The 21329-nt window shown below is 28.2% G+C and overlaps 1 protein-coding gene across 1 annotated transcript; it reads right to left on the reverse strand.

Annotated features, from left to right (window-relative positions):
* Positions 1 to 784: 784 nt before the first annotated feature.
* On the reverse strand, positions 785 to 16766 carry LOC132936134 (cytokine receptor-like). Its single transcript, XM_061002819.1, has 13 exons — positions 16726 to 16766; positions 8053 to 8269; positions 6962 to 7426; positions 6299 to 6437; positions 6059 to 6231; positions 5813 to 5970; positions 5519 to 5747; positions 5139 to 5316; positions 4924 to 5072; positions 4695 to 4861; positions 2779 to 2983; positions 2535 to 2690; positions 785 to 1369 (listed from the first exon to the last, which is right to left on the reverse strand). The coding sequence occupies exons 2-13, from the start codon at positions 8210 to 8212 to the stop codon at positions 1125 to 1127; spliced, it is 2424 nt and encodes an 807-aa protein (XP_060858802.1). The 5' UTR covers positions 8213 to 8269; positions 16726 to 16766; the 3' UTR covers positions 785 to 1124.
* Between the last annotated feature and the right edge of the window lie 4563 nt (positions 16767 to 21329).

Genomic DNA, 21329 nt, shown 5'->3' on the forward strand with positions numbered 1-21329 from the left:
GAAAAGTTAGGTTATAAAGGTACAGCTATTTAAAAACATCAGATGGCACATTGTGGCTAATCCACCGAAGGTTGGATTAAGGATATATGACAAACTTGGTTTAACTTTGAAACTTTAGAGCAAGGAATTACAGTTGCGTAAGTAGGTGCGCACCTCGCGGGATCCTTAATCCACCTTAAGGTGTAGTGATTTATTTAATTTATATGATTATGTTACTTTCAAGAAATATTTAACTTTGAAGAAAAATATAAAATAACAATTTGAAAATTTGAAATTCCAATCAGTCATGCTCTTATTTAAGTAAATACTAATTTGTGATAAGTTATTTATATATATAACTTATAATATATATATTATATGAATATGTATATTATATTATTATATAAACTATATTCGGTAGGTAAACTATATTATATTTAAGTACCTACCTATAAAATATTTTTGTATTAAACAAACATTTTAATCTCGGCCATTATCTATTGAAGTTGGCTTTCACAAATTTGAGTTAAAATGTATTTATCTATACATTACACTCGGATATTTACAAAAAAAAAGAATTTACAATCCATATGAAAGTATTAATAACACTTTTGACTTTTGACTAATGATAGTTTATTATATATTTACTACTTACTGTTAGTACATTTGTGAATGCAATAGGTATTACAAGATTAATAATAGCATAATAATAATTGTAACATTGATAAAATTGTTAGTAATTTTTTTTTTTAATTTATAAATTGATCTAATTTTGACAATAATATTGTGCTCACTGACAAAAAAAAAATAAAATATAAAGCTTGTATTCATAAGTAAGTGATTTAACTTTTATGATTCTAAATTTCTAAATAATAAAGAAAGCGTCTTAATGAGTAGGTACACATTACATATAACTACACTACATATACCACGTCTTCAATATTTGTTAGCAGAATAATGAATGGATCAAGAACTAATACAATATATACCTCACTAGATATGTTACGACTAAGGGAAGTCATTTTATTTTAAATTTAATATTCTTAGTAAGTAGAATGAAACTGTCTTGATGTATAATAGTATTACAATTAAATATATTATGAAATAAGGATAATTTTTATATTATGAATGATTACTAGTACCTATTAAGGATAAAAATTATGTTTCATTATTTGTTGTACATATGTGGGATATTCTTGTTTTAAATACCACCCTCCTCCTAAGCCTAAAGTGGTAATTAGTAATGGATCACTATGTATTCCTTTGTCATAATTTGTACTTATTGCTATGGAAACAATGTACGTAGTATTAGGCTCAAGGTTTGTTAATAATGTAAAACCTCCGTCTTTTTGTGCCGCTTCTCTGCTCACTATTTTGGATAACATGGATCCTACAATATAAAATAAATTTATAATATTTATAAATATTAATAAGTAGGTACAAAATATCCATACATTTATAAATATTAAATAAAAGAACTAAGTAAGCACCTAGGTTGTAGGCATCGAAACACCTAATATACAAACAAAAATCACATATTACTAACTCACTACAGCAACTATTACATAAATTTAAAATGATAGAAAGGGGACTGGTGTGGCTCGGTGGTTGACCTAAGTCATTAACGTGTTCTGAGGTCAAGAATCGGCCGGCGTAGCTAGGTTCCCGGACAGGTGATCACCCGGGTTTTTAGTGACGAATCCTCGACCCACATACACGTGTTCCTCAACCAACCGTAACTCCCTACAAAATGCTAATAGCCATAGTTGCGGAGCTTGGTAAATTGGGTCCACGATAATTTGGGTACATTTTGGCCGTAAGTTGACTCCCAGGTAAAAAAAGTAGTAGGGAAGTTGGGTTTTGGATATAAACACAATTACCTACCTGCTCGGGCCGAGAGCATAATTATTATTATAATAGTGGTACACAAAGCACAAAACAAAAAAAGAAAAGAACGCTTGATAAAGAACAACATTTATGAGAACAAAGACAATATTAATACGATGACCCAATTTGAGTATGTTAAATCCCTATCATTTAACTTTTCATCGAGAACATGGTATTATAATAAACACATAATTAACTATACCGTTTATACGATTTTTACCATAATTATTATAAAATTCGACTTCTAATAAAGATGATTAGATATTAAAAAATGGGATGAACACACTAACATTTTTATTCCGGAACCCAATTTACCGAGGGAAGGTCATTTGAGACCCAATTTACCAATCCCAATAGACAAGTAATAGTTGCCAATGCTTAAGATAAATTAAAAAAAAAAAATTATAGAAAATAACATGTATAATGAACAATTTACTTTACCATTTCCACAGACCACAGTTGACCTGGGCAGTACTGTATAAGGTACCTAATCTATTCGTATATGCGCAATCATTAGATATTGTATATTAACTAAGAAAATACGCACAATAAGTAATAATTACTATTCTTACCCTATATTTTCAGTGATTGAAAATTAAATAATCTTAATCTAATTATACTGTTATTATGCTTACCTACATTAAATAATTAATACGAAATATTTTTACCTTTGCAAATGTAATTGTTTGCGGAAACAACAGCACAGTAAAATATTTGATATTCGCCAACTAAACCGATTCTGTCAGTACAGTCAATATTCCATCTCAAGCCAAGAAACGTCGAGCTTATCACACTAACCCAAACGTTCTCAACTTTTCTTGCAGCTACAAAATCGTAGATAGATAAATACAAAATTAGCATCGACAAATTTTAAAATTCATTATAAACTGCAAAAATAACAGATCTTCATACTTATATTATTTTGTATTGTACACGATTCCCACACCATTCCGCTACTCTTACAATTGCTTTGATGATAACTATTGGTTCCATTACTGAGTAAACGTCGACTATTAGCACTTATTGCAAATTGATAATGGTTTTTAACATTATAATTTAATATAGTGACATTGCAGCGAAATTCTGTACTAGGTACATGCGTCCAGTTTATATAACCCTACAAAACACATACATAACACTCAGTTAAATATCAAAAACATTGGTTCATTCCGGTGAATTTCAGATGCATATTCAGGGTGATTAATTTAGATAGTGGGGGAAGAGGCAGGGTATAACCCAGGAATATTTTGGTTTACCATACATTCGTGGTTCTCAACTGCGGTATTAATATTCTATTCACTGATTTAGGCACATCCTAGGTGCTATGTTCTAAAACCTCCACTTTGATTTTTCCTTGACTACAGAAGTTTAGAATGTCTCTAAAAGCCCTATCTAAAAAAATAACGTATCACCTACTTTTGAAGAGATTTTATGATAATTTATAAAATATATATAACAAATTAAATATTCCTTCTAGCAGAATATTCAACATGGATGAAACTGTTATTTTAACCATTCCAAATAAAATCCAAAAGTTATTAGAGGTAAAAATATTAATGGAAAATCAGTTGCTACTGAAAGTGTTGAATAAGTAACAGCTGTGTGTTGCATTAGTTGTAATAGGATATATGTGCCGCCTTTATTAATTATTCCAAAAAAAAGATAAATCAATTTTTAAATGGAGCCCCTCCAGAAACGCTAGGAAAGATATCTGATTTTCGATACAGATAAATTAAATTAAAATAAATATTTAATAAAATAAAATAAAAAATAAATTCAGGTGTTTTTATGAGTGGCTTGATAATTTCAAACACCATATTACAATACTTTCTTTAGACTCTCCAGATATTTTGATTTTGAAAAACCATTGTTTTTATGTTAATTTAAAGACTGTTACTTTAAACAGGAATAATTGTATCCATTCACTTAATATTCCACCACATACAAGCCATTGTTATATCGTAATATTGATAATTTTTTTATGGTTGGACCTACTACTGTAGTATTTATAGTTTATACTAGTTAAATTTGTTACAGGCCTATTTTTATATTTTTAATTTGTTATATTATGATTGAACAACGTTCAAATGTTCAATAGTTTTTATTTGTTTTTATGTGTTTTTATATGTCTTAACATGTTTCAATTTGTAAAATATATTACAATATATATAATATATACAAATTGTATAATGCGTAATAAATATAACTAGATAATATTATGTCTTCACTTATGATTAATTTTATAATAAGTAGATATAATTGAAATAGATATTTATTATAAATTATAATGATTAGGTACAATTTGTATCGAATGTGAGTTAATATATTTAAAAATGTATTTTCTGTAAAAAAAAATAAATAAAAATAAATACTCTTTCTTGCGCTATTTTACCCCACCATGTGTGCAATCTTATCCCACTCTCGGGGTAAGTTGATGTATATGACTTACGTTAAGTTTCATATCTTAAACTTAACTATTTCAAATATTAAAGCTTTGATTAAAAAATTAATTTAATATTTGCTACATAAAAATATCTTTTTTATACTAACAATGAAATATTATATGATTTTATCAGATTTTATAAAAAAAGTGCACCCCTTTCTACGCTACATATTCTATCAATTATATCGAAATTGTCATAAGCTTTTTACAGAATCATAGCTAGTCATTTGAGAGATAAAATCTTAAAAAAAACTGAGATAAAATGTACCAATATTTTTAAGCAGCACCATTATTCAATGAAAATATATTTTTCAAAACCAAATTTCCATAACAACGTATATACTAATATTCTGTTCGAAAAATTAGTCTATATTAATATACGTACATTACATTGATACGGATCACGATTAACATTTTCACACCAGAATAATGTATAGTAATTCAGTTCATCGGCAGAGGACAATTCCGTAGTACCGGAATTTTTCCAGGATAGTTCAAAAACACCTTGTTGATCAAATACCATTTTTGTTAGTAATATTGGTTTTTCAATTCCTAGTAACAATTAAATATTTAAAATATTCGTATAAGCATCGGTAAAATTATCAAATTCTTACTCTGCGATTCACTAGGTACGTATATTGTTGAAAATTCCGTTGACGAACCTTCTTTGTTCGATGAATACACTGTAAAGTTGTAACCAACTGAAGTACTGAGTTCTTGAAACTTGGCATAACTTTCATATATTTCATTGCTATAGTGAATTCTAAATTTTTAAACAATATTTTCAATCAGAAAAAAATCAAAAAATCATTGCATGTATTGCTCTTACGTGGACTTGTTTTGTTCTGTGGTTGAAGTATAGTAAGCACGGTACTCAAACGAGTCACCACATTTCTCACTATCATCAATTTGTTGCCAATAAATGAACACGTTTCTTTTGGATTTGTCGATTCGTGACGTAAGACTCTCAAAGCTCCCAATATCAGTTTTTGGCGGCCTTCTTGGTACTATGGATCATATGACGAATTATAATGATTGCATACGAAATAATAAGTAGGTAGTATTTTTATACTATATTGGTGTTGTATTGAATCGTTTTAAGGTTAGGTAATAGGTGGGTACATCTTACAAATTCAATTGAACAACCCAATATCAGTTTGTAGTCTATAATATAAACAAATTATTATACGCCATTAAGTATTAACTCACTCGAAGGTTTGGTTTTCAGAGTTATATAACCAGGAAGTGACCACTTATCCTCCCCGCGGGCAAGGGAAGAACGTACGTACATGCGAAAATCGTAATGTGTGGACGGATATTTTAGATCAGTGACATTAAAATAATAATAATCATCATTACGTTCTTGGCAATTCATAGTATACAGAAATGAATTTGTTTGATTGGACATACTACATTCCACGTCACTTGTAATTACAGACTGTAAAAAAAAATTGTAACCATCATATCATTTTTATTTTCATTCATGGATTTTTTAACGCTCACATGCCAATGTTCGGGATTGGAATCCCATTGTGACTTATATTCGATCTTATAAATTAGTTCCCGTGGGAAGTTTGTCATAGTGCCCACAGACCACCTCAACATAGCACTTGATTCTGTATTATCCACCACAGTGATATTTATAGGGCTCGCGGGAATAACTATAAATATTAAACAATTATTAAATAACGTTAGGTACATAATACTTTGATCATAATAATTTAATATAATTTTAATGTTTAAATATACTATTAGCATAATGATGAAAATTGAAAAACGTAGATGAATTTCCTAAAACATTTTGGCCATTTAATCTGAAATCGTAAAACTCATAAGGTTGTCTATACATAGGCGTAGTATTGAAATCCCAATAGCAACTATTCTCTCTAATATCTGAATCCGTCGGACAATTTATGAATATTCTATTTATAAAAACAAAAAGTTACATATAATAAAAATAAAATATTATAAACAGCTGTAATACATTACCTGCCTCCAGCACGACCGGGTAATCTGAATAATAACGTATAAGTAGTTTTAATTGGGTTCTCTGATATTTTCCACTTGCACCTCAAATTGGCCCAATTTTCAGAGATACATGTAAAATTTCTTACAATGGCTGGTTTATCTAAACAAATTTTAATTTTAAATGGTTTTTTAAATTCTTATATATATATATAAGTTATAACTATAGAAGTCTTGAATAGAAAATGATTTTTGTACCTATATTGAGGTTCAAGTCAATTTTATCCCCAAAACTCATTCGTTCATTAGAATTTAAAATTAATTAATTTGAGCAAAATTATGAAAAATTGTTATAATTAAATAATTGATGCTTTATTCTAAAGTTGTTTGAATAATCTACATGTATGTATTTATAATTACTTGCTACCGTGCTATAACTAGAAAGCGGCACAGTGATTTTTAAAATATTGTTTCTAACCCTTATAAAAATAATTTGCTTAATGAGAACACCATAAAAATAAGGTAGGAATGAGGAATAGAACAATATTTTTAAGTCATCGTTCATAAACGATCCAAGATTCGTAAAGTTATGGTTATATAAGTTATGATGTTCTTGTTATGATTTAATTATTATTAATTATTATACGTAATTAAACTAAAATAGAATGAATTGTGTGGTTAACTTACATCCAACATAGACTCTATTCAAACACACCCCAACTTGTGATCCCAGTAGATGAGATCCATTCGTGTTCGAGCCAGTAACTTCATCTTCTACAGTGGGTAACGTGGACGAAACATTAGATGTCATAATATACGGAAGATCGCTGCTAGAAATACCATAACTTTCATTTTTACGGCCTTCGTAATCAAGTAATAGTGTGCAATAATAGGTGTCTTGGCCAGCTGGGGGGTTTGGAATGCGGAGTTGAGCCGCTGTTGCGTTGACGATTGTCACATATTGTCTTGGTACGATTTCGGCGTTTTTATAAAATATTATCCTGTGGCTGGGAAATTTGGTTTTATTACTACTGTCTGTTCGATCACGAAACAAGTTTTGCACTATTATGGTATCAGATTGCAAGATGCACGTGATTTCCAAAGGAACTCCACTGCCATACTCTAGGATGATATCACCACTTGGGACCGTTCCTGTAATTGTCACAACAATATACACAGAATTATTATTTATGACTTATCCCAAAACTTCTACTAGTTATGAATATAAAATATATAATATACAAATGCATACATTTGTTAATAATCTGGTAAACTTTTAAGTTGACAAAAAAAAAATGTTTCAATTGAAAATCATACAAAAAAAAGTTAAATATTTTTAGATGTATTTCATTAACATCTAAAAATATTCTAAAACTAATAGCTGGTATTGTATTTAACGGACAGAACATGTGGGTAAGTAGTCTGAATACAATAATAGTATCAAGACATAAACAAATTTATGATTAGATACCTAGTTTATAATCAATGGTAATAATATATTGTTACTTATCTGAGACACAATTTTATTTTTTTCAAAGATGCCTAAGCATTAAAAGTTAAATCAATCAACTGTACTAAAATTGAACAATAATAAATTGCTTTTACAGGCACTAATCATGCATAGAAACTATTATTTTATCCAACCATATAATTTATTTGAAATACCTACCAAAGTAATTAAAAACTCCACTAAAAACTTTGATAACATTTTACCAAGTGAATTTCTATTTTAACTTAAATATATGAATACCAAATTAATAAACATTTAAGTTTCTTACCTCCAACTGATTTTATACCGGGGCCACATGATACTGAAGAATTGGCTAAATCAACTAGTAATGTTAACGTGGTGCATAGCATTGCAAGTGACGACAAACTGCGCCGGTTTAATGTTGTAGAAAGTTGTTGTCGAACCATGTTTATATCAGTAACCACCATTAACGGTCGAGTACTATAAGTAATTATCGATAGGTAAGTAGGTAACAATCAATATGCCTGTAACAAGTGTACAACTATTATAGAAACTATAGAAATTCATAAAAAATGTAATGTGTGTGATTCCTATAATATGATCTTAATTTTGGACACTGCAACCATGCAGGTACCTACTACTTCACTTGTTTTTAAATTTAACTAATGTTCTAATGTTCTATGTTCTAACTAAACGAATAATTTAAATTATATTTTAGTATATATACAAGTTAATAATAAAAAATTGTAAAAAATGTCAACGAACGTTCTATATTCGTTAAAAAAACTTTTGAAGGAGTATGCTATTGGCTGAATTTGTACGCAAATTTCCGTGTTTGTATGATAGAAAAATGCATACTACAACGATCAACAAATAGGACAATAAGGTGTGTTCCCTGGCATCCGTACTTTTAAAAACATACCTTACACAACTTTGCAAGTTACAGTATAAATATTAAATTGTGTACAATTTTGTACAACTAAAATTTAATTCTGTATAACCCTTGAAAATTCTCAAAATTAAATTTCCTCTTACGGCGGTAACGTTACTCCTGCACCAGGATCGATTACCTTTAACAAATTTAGATGTAATCCGTGTAGAGTACGTAGATGAACTTGACCCACCCACTTGACAGTGACGTATCTAAGGAGGGGGGAAGACGGCATACGCCTCCCCTTCCATGGGTTGTATGAATGTAATTATATGAATGCAGTGGTATTGTTTTTACAGTTATTTTGAAATTTTTTTTGTGAAGTACTTACCAAGAAGTATTAAGTACCAATGTTGTACATAGTAGTTAATACTATGATAACGTCATGTCGTCATGGTCAAACCCATTGAAATTATAGATATTAAAATATTTTTTTTTTTATCAACGATCGAACTTGGTCAAAATCCCTGATATTATCATTTCGTTTTGGCGGTTCAACCGTTGTCTCTTATCATTGATTCCTAGTTACATAATATAAATGCACCTACTTACAGAGAATAGAGTAATTTGTACTTAGTACCTACAACCTCAAGTGTAAATACAACTGTTGTAGATGTAACATTACTTTTTATAGAATTTATATTTGAAGAGTAGGTGAAAATAAATCCCCCCTTCGTAAAAAAGGCCTAGGTACACCCATAGGTGCAACTAGGGTTAAAATTCTGGGGGGGCTAACAAAACTATTTATTTAAAATGGGGGCTTATATCTAAATCAATAAGGAATATTTGTGGGGGTGCTAAATCTTAGTCAATTGAGCCAATGGGTACGCCACTGCCACTTTATGAAAGACTCCAAATCATTATCAAAAGTTAACAAATTTGTTGCAGAAGTCAACAAATAATTTTTGTGGGTATTATGAATTCTTTTATAAATGGTGTTCGGCAGTTTAGGTAACCCACTCACTTTGTCCAATCGATACCAAACAAACGCCAGTTGTTAGTAAATAAATAGCAAATAATAGCAAATCTATGTTTTAAGTTAGCAAATGAAAATGGTATATTTGGAGAACTTTTTAATGTTTCTCCAGTGATTCTTTTTGAGCAATTTATAAATAAAAATGGATTTTTTTATTTTTAATTATTGTTTTTTTATGAATGTCGATAACATATTTTCGCAAGGTCAATACGCTTGAATATGACGTAATACAACATCTCAAATACAAACCAAAGTAAAATATTTTTATAAGCATATTTTAAGGTAAAATTTAGACAAAATTCCTCAAAATCTAGAAAAATTGCAAATTTTTGTGCATTTAACAATTTATAAAATGTTAAATTTGTATAGCCAAGACTTTAAAGACATTTAATACAAATTTCTTTATAAGGAGTCAAATTGAAATCAAAAATCTAAAAAATATATACATATAATATTTTTCATAAACATTTAAAGTTAATATTTGGTTATAATTTGATATTTAAACATAATATAGTATATCCGATTTGAGCTATTTTGTTAAAATTTAAAAATATTATTCATGGATACCTACTTGAAACTTTTAACGTATATTACTATTATATTTTATATTGTTTAGTTCCCCAAACATCATCATACAGTCATAACAACAAGGGCAAAAACTATGATATATTGAATATGATTTTGTCCACAAACAACAAACTTTCCAAAATAATATAAAATATAAAAAACTGAATAAGCCAAATAAAGTACCTCTTTTGATCAAGTAATAAAAAATTTGTTTGATGAAATAATAAAAAATTAATATAACCACGAGAAAACTCCTTTATCATTTTTTGAGTCGAAAAAAACAGTTTATTTAAACTAACCTATTGTAGAGTGTCGAATAGTTGCAGGGTTTCTCCAAATAATACAATTTTAAACATCAATTAATTTAGTAATAGTAATGGTAAAGGTTACTCTGGCCAGTTTTTTAGATCTAATATGGATAATACTATGTTATCAATAATAATCTACTAGTGCATGGGACCTTTTACGTGGACTTACGTGGGCCATATTTTTTATCAGCTTTTCAATGAGGGCGGAAGGCCACATACAAAATTTAAAAAAAAGACACGACCTATCAAAAATACAATTTTAACATATAGTTACCTAATACTGATAAATTTAGGAACATCAACAGTCATATTATGCGTTTCATTACTTTGTTGTCCTTATTAACTAATTTTAATTATACATATTTGAAAAACCATGAATATACTTGGAATGCCTTAGAAAAAAGTTTCGGTCAAAAGTCCCCTCAAAAAAACCACTGAGCATAATATTATAAATTATAATACCATAATATGCTTACGGCTCACTATGGCCTATGTTTTTTTATCTTTCTTCAATAATATAAATAAATTACGATTTTTGTAATAACTAATACTTAATATAATATATTGATATAGTACTATACCGAATTTATCATAAATCATAATGTACCTACATTTACAATTATATTGACTACTGACAAAATTATTATTATTATTGATCCGTTAGAACCGGGTAATCAAGATATCAGTGATTGTGAACAAACCATCATCAATCATCATCACGATTTAAGAAAATAAATCTTAAATCGGTGTTACTGTGTTATTCATGGTAGTCCAAAAAGTTACCAATAAATATTAGTTACGTCATCACTTAGCTTAAATAAGTCACATTAAGAAAGTTAGGTACCTACTTTTTTCAATGAGAAATACTAAAATGGTTTTCACAGATTTTTATTAACTTTAAAAATGATAGAATATTATTGTGATTGACATTTCTCAACCAAAAAGTATCAGTGTCCACTAAAATGAACTGTTCTAATTAACAATATGTACTTTATGTCTTAAAAAATAAATAAATTAAGGTTTCCGCATAAACTTTTTAATATCAGACAAAATTATTGTTGGAATAAGTAATTCAATAAAGAAACACAAAATATGATTTGGTGTTGGAAATGTATTAGTTATAAGCTTATAACTTTTCTGCAGTGGCGTCATTGGAGGGGGGCAACTGGGGCATTTTCCCCAGTCTAGTATTTACATCAACTTTAAGTCGGCACATTTACCACTCCTCCCCCTCGACATAACCACTATGGCACTATGCTATGAGAATCTGAGTGAAAAAAATGTTGAGTCGGAAAAGCAGTGAGAAGTTGCCCCAATAAAAACTGAAATGACGCCAATACTTTTCTGCAATATCGTCTCAGTTGTATCCTCGGAATTTTTTCTAAGCTCTTATATGTTGAAAACCAGTAGTGGATTTAATTCTTCTTATGGAGAGGGGGTGAGGGGGTCCTATATCCTTTTGGTTCAAAAATTCTACTTTTAACTATTTCCCCACTTAAATCTATACAAATGGAATAATATGTATCCAATAGTCAATAGAAAATAGTACAATTTGTAGGCCATGACTATAATTTATAAACATTCTGAAGTTCTATACAGATTTCTTTATAAGTAGTTGGTGATGTCTAGGGTGTCATGGTCCCTAACCCCCACACCCCTAAACGCCACGCATGTTGAAAACTGAAAATATAAATTAACCTTCAAACACTCACAGCTAATGCCTACAATAAATCAAAAGACATGAAAAACAAATTCATATATTTGGTAAACTAAATGTAGAATCTAAGGAAAGAAATTTATATTTTGTAATGTCGTTAATGCATTTAAATTGTTTATGGTAAGTAACAATGAGATATTCTTCTTTTCAAATTATGCAGTTCTGGCAGTAGATACCAGGTTAGATACAAAATTCTTCAGATAGTCAGCTAACTATAGGTTTATTTAGTTGAACAATAAATTTCCAATAATATAAATATTGATAAAGTAATCCGTCGATCGTGAATGGAGCTGTAATAGATATATAAATATACATATTTTTGTAAATACCTATATATTACTATATACCATTTTAAAAATATCATTGATTACCTTTAGATACATACAAGTACATATTTATAACCGGTAACATAATATAATATTAACTTTTAACTCATTTTTTTTTTTAATTCAATTGAATCGAATTAATATAATTCATCAAGTTACTCTGCAGCCTTGGGAAATTTTATTCGGTGGGGCCACAATATATAAACGGATTGTGATTCAATTAATTATTTTATATTATGTTATATCCTTCCTTCTCTCGCTACAATCATCTTTATTATTGAATTATGCCGTATTATGAGGGCAATAAAACTGAATACAATAATAATTGCAAGTCTATGCATTGTATACATTTTATAAGCTACGGGCACGCTCAGAATTATTTTTAATTCTTCGAATTGGTCAAATTAAAGTCAAATTAAAGCCCGCCAGTGGGGACGCACCTTTTAATATAAATTAACTTGAAACATAATTTGAAATATAATCGACCTATTGGAATCGACATGAAATATCATCAATAAGATAACATATTATAATTTTCTAATAATATTATTAGTTATTAGCTATTGTAACTAAAAGGATTAGTACCGTTAAAACGGTTAGAATAAAATGCAATGTCGTATCAACATAATTATCCATCGGAAAAAAGACTGTTATTTCTGAATCCATCTATAATATATGTTTTGATTTTAGAGAAAAAACTAAGAGTTTTTAAAGTACCTATTGAATTATACGCAGTATAAAGCATTGTTGGTTCGCGAATAGCTTAGTTTTACTGGTATCCGGTAAATACTCAATGGAAAAAAAAACTCGCAGACCGGGATATATTCTTTATTACCGTAAAAAATATATTGTTGATAATATAAAATATATAGGTACCTAAATATTTTTTACTATTTATTACGATATTTATAATTATTAATAGCAGGCGTAATAATTTATATTAAATGACAAAATATTAGTTTTTAATTTATGAAAATTCCATCAATAAGGAATTTAAAGGTATTCGATAACTCCTATACTATCGTTAAAAATATATTTTTAATGTCATTATATTTTATTATGGATTTTTTATGTAGGTACAGTTATAGTATAATTACCTATGTTTTTATTAGATTTAACTATGGGTACGCTAAATAAATAATTATATCTTATATTATATATTATATAATTAGGTAATACTCAATTTATCAAGCATGAATACTATTTACATTTTTTTCTTAATTTACCTACTACCTAATATGTGTTTAGTTACAATTATTATTATTTTATTTTATCTAGTATTTTTCATTTTGTTATATTTCCCAGGTGTAATTTTCCTATTGAGTATGTAACTCCATGTAACTCAATGTAACTCCAGTCTTCTATACAACTTGAGTAAAAGTATTTAAATACATTTAAGTACTCAAATAGGTACGTATTTTAAATACTTTTAAAAAGAAGTACCTACCTACTTGTACTAGGTATGTATTTTAAATACTCAAATTACATATTTGTATTTAAAATTAAATAGGTACTGATTTCTTTTTAGTTACCTATATATTTTCTATTTTAATTTTGATTTTTATCACGTAAAATAAAATGATAAAAATTGAGAATTTATGATACCTAATATATTTCATTACTGGGAATTAGGGCTTGAAACCGGTAACCGGTTCCCCGTAAAAATCCAGTAATTTCTTGGATATTTGGAAACCTAAAATCGGTTACCGTTATTTTAAACCAAATTGTATTTCCAGTTATCGTTTACCGAATACCGTGATGATTTTTCAGTTAACATAAAACGCTATAATAACATAATAATAATAAATGTAATAAATATGTATTAACCGGGTACCGACTACCGTCACTTATGAACTATTATAATATGTTTCATTTATTTTAGCTACATAAATAATGATAAATTCGTTGCTCCTTTAATAGTTTGAAAATTAATAGCTTCTTAAATCTTACTAGGTGTAATACAATTGTTTTTATAAAACCAATATTTAATCGGTAACCTGTAATATTGAATATAGTACCGGTAACGACAACCCATATCAATTTTTTTTTTGTTACCGCTAAAGCGGTAAAGCGGTAGCCGATAATTTCGATAACGGTTTCAAGCCCTGCTGTGAACTATACTCAATCGAAAATTTAAATATTTCGACAAAAAACAGGGATAAGTATTTTATTGTTGAACCAAATGTTATGGAGTAAAATTATGTATAAAGTTAATGTAAAACTTGAAAATCAGTTCAGTTGATTTACAAAGTAAAAAAAAATGTTTTTAAAAATGTTTAAAATATTTGAAAGTATCTATAAATAATACTTTTTTATTTGTACTCAAATGATTTTTTACTGAGTATTCGAATACGTGTTAAAAAATATCTTTTATAAGTCTCCAAATAGGTTAAGAACGCCAGCAGGTAACATATAATTATTTATAGTAAATGGAACATTTTTAACAGATTCCTTGTATTGTACATTGTTCTCATGTATATAAACTGAATATCTTTTATTTATGTGGAACCAGAAATGTATGTTTACTACTTAGATTAATACTTTGTATTTAACAGAACGGAATGTTTAATATGAATATATTTATATAAGTGTACTAATAGAATATAATATCTGTAAATATGATTGAATATTAATATTAATATTAAGTCTTCTATTTTATGAATTTCACTAGCAGAAGTAATCAAATAAAATATATTTTATCAAGACTCTGAAATAATGGTTAAATTAATAATCAGGGTTGAACTTAAAAAAACTAAAAATAAAAGTAATTTTATTAACTTTTGCTATATAATATTACTTAGTATTGAAATGTACGCTACATTTTTTCCTAAAAATATAGAATACCTACTGGTAATAAAGAAGTATTTTTTCTTTATTACTTATTAGGCTAACCTAACCTACCTAATACTTATATTTAATTGTGGATTTAAATTGTTATAAAACGTAAATTAATTAATTAATGATCTTGAACTTAAATAATTTTCAAATCATTACTATTCAATTTTATCTGCATTGTATTCTAATACAATTAAAATAAAAAAATATTTGTTATCTGTTCACTTTTGATTTTCTTATTAAATTACGATTTATGAAACATTATATAACTTTATAATTTCAAACACAAATTAAAAAAAGTACAACAAATCTAACACGTTTCAATGTTACAATTGAATATTGATTGGAATAAAAATTCATTAATTCGTCTGACAATTCTGTTACGCCCTGAGTATAGCTTAGGTAATTACCTACTCTGCTATTTTTATCTGTATAATTCCACGGTAGTTATAAAATGCTAAAGAATCTGATCCCTACCAATAATAAATATATAATACTGCTGAAAAAAATAACGTTCGTCCTAAATCAAAAGATTTTTATTACTAGTCAGTGGAGTATTATCTATATTGTATTAGGTAATTATTACTATTAAAACTATACTCAAGAATATTAAAAAACATTTGACGTATTTCACAAAATGGTTAATTCTATATTATACTAGAAATAACATAGGCACTTATTATACTACTTCATAATAATCATATAATACTATAAATCAGATAGGTGATACATGAATAAATTTAGTACACACACAAAACCCTGCTTAACTTCTGCGGAAAATAATAAATTATACATTTATAACGATCATTAGTTAAGGCAGTCATTAGTTATGACAAAATGTATAACGAAACGATATATAATTTTGAAGTATTAAACAAAAAAGGATTCGTTAATTTTTCATACTCTATTTCTTTATCATTGCCTACATAAACAATTTATGGTTATTGTACTAATAGAAAAAGTATAATTTATTAAGGTTCATATGAATATTTTATAAGTACAGGAAGGATAGGTACAAGATACCTACTCATCTTCGATCATGTTAACTGCTTCGTTGATATTATAAATTATTTCTTGATTTATTTTTTGTCAACGTATGACTAACAAGTGTTAGGTACTCGATAAATCAGATAGAAGCGGATTTCAAGAATAAATCAACAAAGTCTCCAATGGCTATATAGTTTAAATTCAAAGCCCTGCCGGACGTTATCATACGGATACGCTGAAGTGCTGAGTACATGTACAATATACGTAATGAAAAATGATTGATATTACTATTAAAATAATAGATACACATAATATTATGTGTATGATATTTACCTGATAGTTTTGCGCTAATCCACGAGTGAAGGAAGGAGTCGTTCCTAATGGCTAGAACATACTAAACTATGAATTATGAGCGTTTAAATGAACGATATAGAGACCTACAGTATTTAATATGAAAATTGATTCTGGTGGTGGTACAATATAAACCGATCTTCATTAAATTAAACATAATGTCTGTCCCGTCACCCTACTTGGCTATTAATATATTTTGATTCCGACAATACATTTTAATACGACGTATATGAATGAAAATTGCACACGTCAGCAATAAAACGAGTGTTGTAACTCACTTGTAAACGATATAATATAGACATTATATAGTTATAGGCAAGCGCGCTCGCAGGATAAAATCCTACCCAGGGCAAGATATAAGAATAAATTACTTATAATTTAATAATAGTTATAGTGATATTGATATTTAAGTACATTTAGTTAAAATTCTCAAGGGAGGGGGGAGGGAAATGTAAAGTATGAATAAATATTATGTAGAATGTGCTTATACGGGAGCCACCATATCCGCATATGCATGCCGATTATTGATTTTTAACATAAATAGTATGATGATGATAATAATATTTTCACAGATAACATAACATTGCATTATGTTTTCCCATGATTTATAATGCTATGATGACTTCCTATCAGGATCATATTTTTATTAATAAATTCCATGTATAGTTCAGTGGGGGAGGGGGAGCAATGTCCTTTTAGTTCTCCCTGCGGGCGCCCTTGGTTGTAAGTTAGTACTTATTACTTATTAGTATCCTTAATATTGTCAGTGGTGGAATTCGTGTATGTCCATTTTTCTTTTCTATTGCTATAACATATTAGTGGGAAATATTATGTCCACTGTCTGGTCAACGTATACCTATCGTCACATTTAGATGGAAAAATTATTGCTTACTATAATATCAATATATTATCATTGTCAATATCAATCAGCCTCTATCAGCTACAGTATTACCCAACAAATACTATAGTAAAATATAAGTTAATGCTTTTATACTTATAATTATTATGAGTATACCTATCTAACACAGTAACACAGATAAAACCTATGTGTCAGTCCGATCATATCACTCCAAATTGATAATAGTGCGTGCAGCGTGCAAGACTGATCGACAGTCAAAACGTTTAAAGTAACACTGAAAACTGAACAAACGATATTGTTGTTTAGTTATAACACCTATAATCAACAGATTAACAAGATGGATGGATGGATGGAAAATGCTACTGATATCGCGTAGAAGATGCCTTTACTATCCAATCACATGCCAAAACATTACATGTTTTTTTTCATAAATTGTAAGTGAACGTTTCAAAGACCTGATGCTTGTGTAGTAGTATCTGTCTGCGAAGGTGCTTTTACAATTCCGCAACGTAAATACGAAAATAAAGTGTTATACTATATTAATACAAATCATTCATTTTTAATAAACATTTTAGTTTGTACCATTTTTCATTGATAAAATTGGTAGTAAAATATTTCAAATTGCAGTTATCACTTATTACTTATTAGTAGGGCTCGGATTTATATGTATTTATATAACCAAAGTATGTATTTATACAACAAAAATATGTACATAAATATGTGCTAAAGAATTCAAAATATGTATTATCAAAAAAAAAAATAAAAATAATAATTATAATTCGTAATAGGTATAATAAATTATAATAAAATATTTATATTTATCTAATTATATTGATTACAATTAATAACATTCATTTTTAAATTTTCGAATCCAAAAGATCGCCGATTTTGTTGTAAAATTTTTATAATAATAAATAATAAAATAAAATGTAATAAAAGTATTATTTAGTTATCTAATTATCTTGATTACAGCTATAATAATAACATGCACTTTAAAATGTTCGAATTTAAAAGATCATCGATATAATATATAGTCATGATAACCTTTCAATAATTCTGAACTCTGAAGAAAAGACATTAAAACAGAATAATTGTCTAAATATGTGAGAAAAAATTGAATAGTTGAGAAATATGTAAAAACATGTATTTATGACAAAATATGTAAAAATATGTAAAATCAAATATAGCTCGTTTTATCAAAAATCTTGTGAAACAAATTTATCACTTGCCGAAATTAGTTTGTCATGTCGCAGAGAAAATATGTATTTACATATAAATCCGAGCCCTACTTATTAGTTACAAGTTATTAAGTAAAGTTATAATTGGATAAAAAATGATGCTCGACAATTGATTGAGGAGCGGAGGGTTCGTTATTGCGAGGGTCTCTTATTGTGATGGTGACCGCGACCGGCTGCGTGCATATTATATAAAACAGGTTTATACATGAGGTCCGTTTTACGGTGGCGCTGGATTGTGCTACGATTTTTGTCGCACATTTTTATCGGCATAAAGCAACATATGACATGTCGGCCGTAATGAATTGAGGTTGCATAAAAATTGGGTCACGAATTTTTTTTTTTTGTGTATTTAAAAGTTGCATCCCATTTCTACACAGATTTAGGACTGTCATGCGTTTTGTAATTTTGTAATAATTGTTATAAATAAAAAATAATAGGGTATCTTTTGGTAAAAATTTAAGATAGAACTGTTTTATATATTTGAATGTCCTAATTTATTTTCACTGCAAATCAAAAATTGTTCTTCATTCATTTAATTTGTTGTATAGTTGTTTAAATAAGTGCTTCGTTGTTTAATATAATTAATAGGTTTGTAACCAGGTGGTCGGGACGAAATTCGGACGTGCTCAAGAGACATTAGGGACGCAATTAATACTATCTAGGCTAGGTAAATTGGGACCGCAATAAATTATAATTTTTGTAAATTTTTAAAGCAGTAAATTGAGTCCCGGGGAAAAAGGTTTTATTTAAGAAAGTTGATTCCCGGCTACGGACCCGCAGTTACCTACCTGGCCAATAATAGTATAATACAATTTTAATCAAAATACTATACTTCACAATATAAATAAAGTCAAATATTTTAGGTGACTCCATGTAAAAATTATAAAAGCGGTAATACATAATATTAAATTACTAACTACCTATAACAGATAAGTTACGATGCCATTATTTTTGTATTATGAACATTTTCATTGGTTTTATAATATATATAAACCTAAACCAGAACTAAAACATAATTTTTACGTATAACCACCCAAAATATTTAATTTAATTTCCGCAATTCATAGTAAATTATTAATATTTAACATTTTTAAATTTTTTTTTAATTATTTTTATATTAATTTATTAGGAGTATAATTAAATATAAACACAGCAAAAACAAAAGTAATGGTATATTAGTAATGGCTCTTTCAGAATATATAAAGACGAATTTGAATAGGTAGTAGGGGTATTGATACTTAATTGATATTAGACTACGTCCGGCAGAAGGTACTAATATCGGACAATAATGTGTTTTTCACTAAAATAGGTATTTTAATATCAATAAGTATATCACATCCTGGCGACACGAGTCGTGTGAATTTGGAAATTAACATATGGAATAATCCTAATGGCATTTTATATACAAAAAGTATATCGGTTATTCACTAATACCTACTTAATGTCTCCTGTGATGACTATTCAGATATTTGTTATTTTAATAAGGAAATATATAATTCTAATGGCAATATATTGTTGTATTTATTTGATTGACGTGTCAATACCTGCGACAATTATTAGACTTAATATCGGTTATTCACTAATGTATTCTTCTTTAATGACGGATATCATCTAATGGGTATATTAAGAGTATACGATTATTAATATACTTGTTAGTGAACGGATGTATATTGTATAGACATCATATGGTGGCTATATAGTTGACACTAATGTCTACCGCTTAGTGGTGACAATGGTGAGAGGCGGCTATTAAGAACGGAGCCAGTGAATAATATATATTAATATCTTAACATTCATTAAATAAAACCTTTAGTGTAATAAATGTTTATTTTAATATCAATAAGTATATCACATCCTGGCGACACGAGTCGTGCGAATTTCGAAATTAACATATCGAATAATCCTAATGGCATTTTATCTAATGGCAATATATTGTTGTATTTATTTGATTGACGTGTCAATACCTGCGACAATTATTAGACTTAATAACGGTTATTCACTAATGCCTACTTAATGTCTCCTATATGGTGTATTCATCGATATTATTTGTGTACGCAGCTGCAAGTTATAAGTATCCTAATGATATTATAATATGACTAGTATACTGAGGTTTAAATATTTTTAAATTTATTTATAAAGTTAAATAGGTGAAAATAACAATAATAAAGTTCCGTAGAGTCGTACGTAAAGTAGTACGTAAAGTCGCGTACGTACACGACGGCGTAAGAGGGGGGAATGTGATGGGGGGAAAATTCATGTCGCACACGTGAGCGAGGTGCCGCCGGTGATCAGAAGGATCATAAGGATCATAAGGATCATAAGGATCATAAGGATCATAAGGATCATAAGGATGAGGCATCAGTACTCTCTATTCTATACTACTAGTGCCGTATTTAATCAAAGAAAAATGTAATTTATTTTTAATGTAAAAGTACATTATTTATACCATAATTTTAAAATTTGGCTTCTAATAAAGTCAATTAGATATT

The sequence above is a fragment of the Metopolophium dirhodum genome, chromosome 1 (assembly GCF_019925205.1).
Source record: "Metopolophium dirhodum isolate CAU chromosome 1, ASM1992520v1, whole genome shotgun sequence".
Taxonomy (NCBI): Eukaryota; Metazoa; Arthropoda; class Insecta; order Hemiptera; family Aphididae; genus Metopolophium; species Metopolophium dirhodum.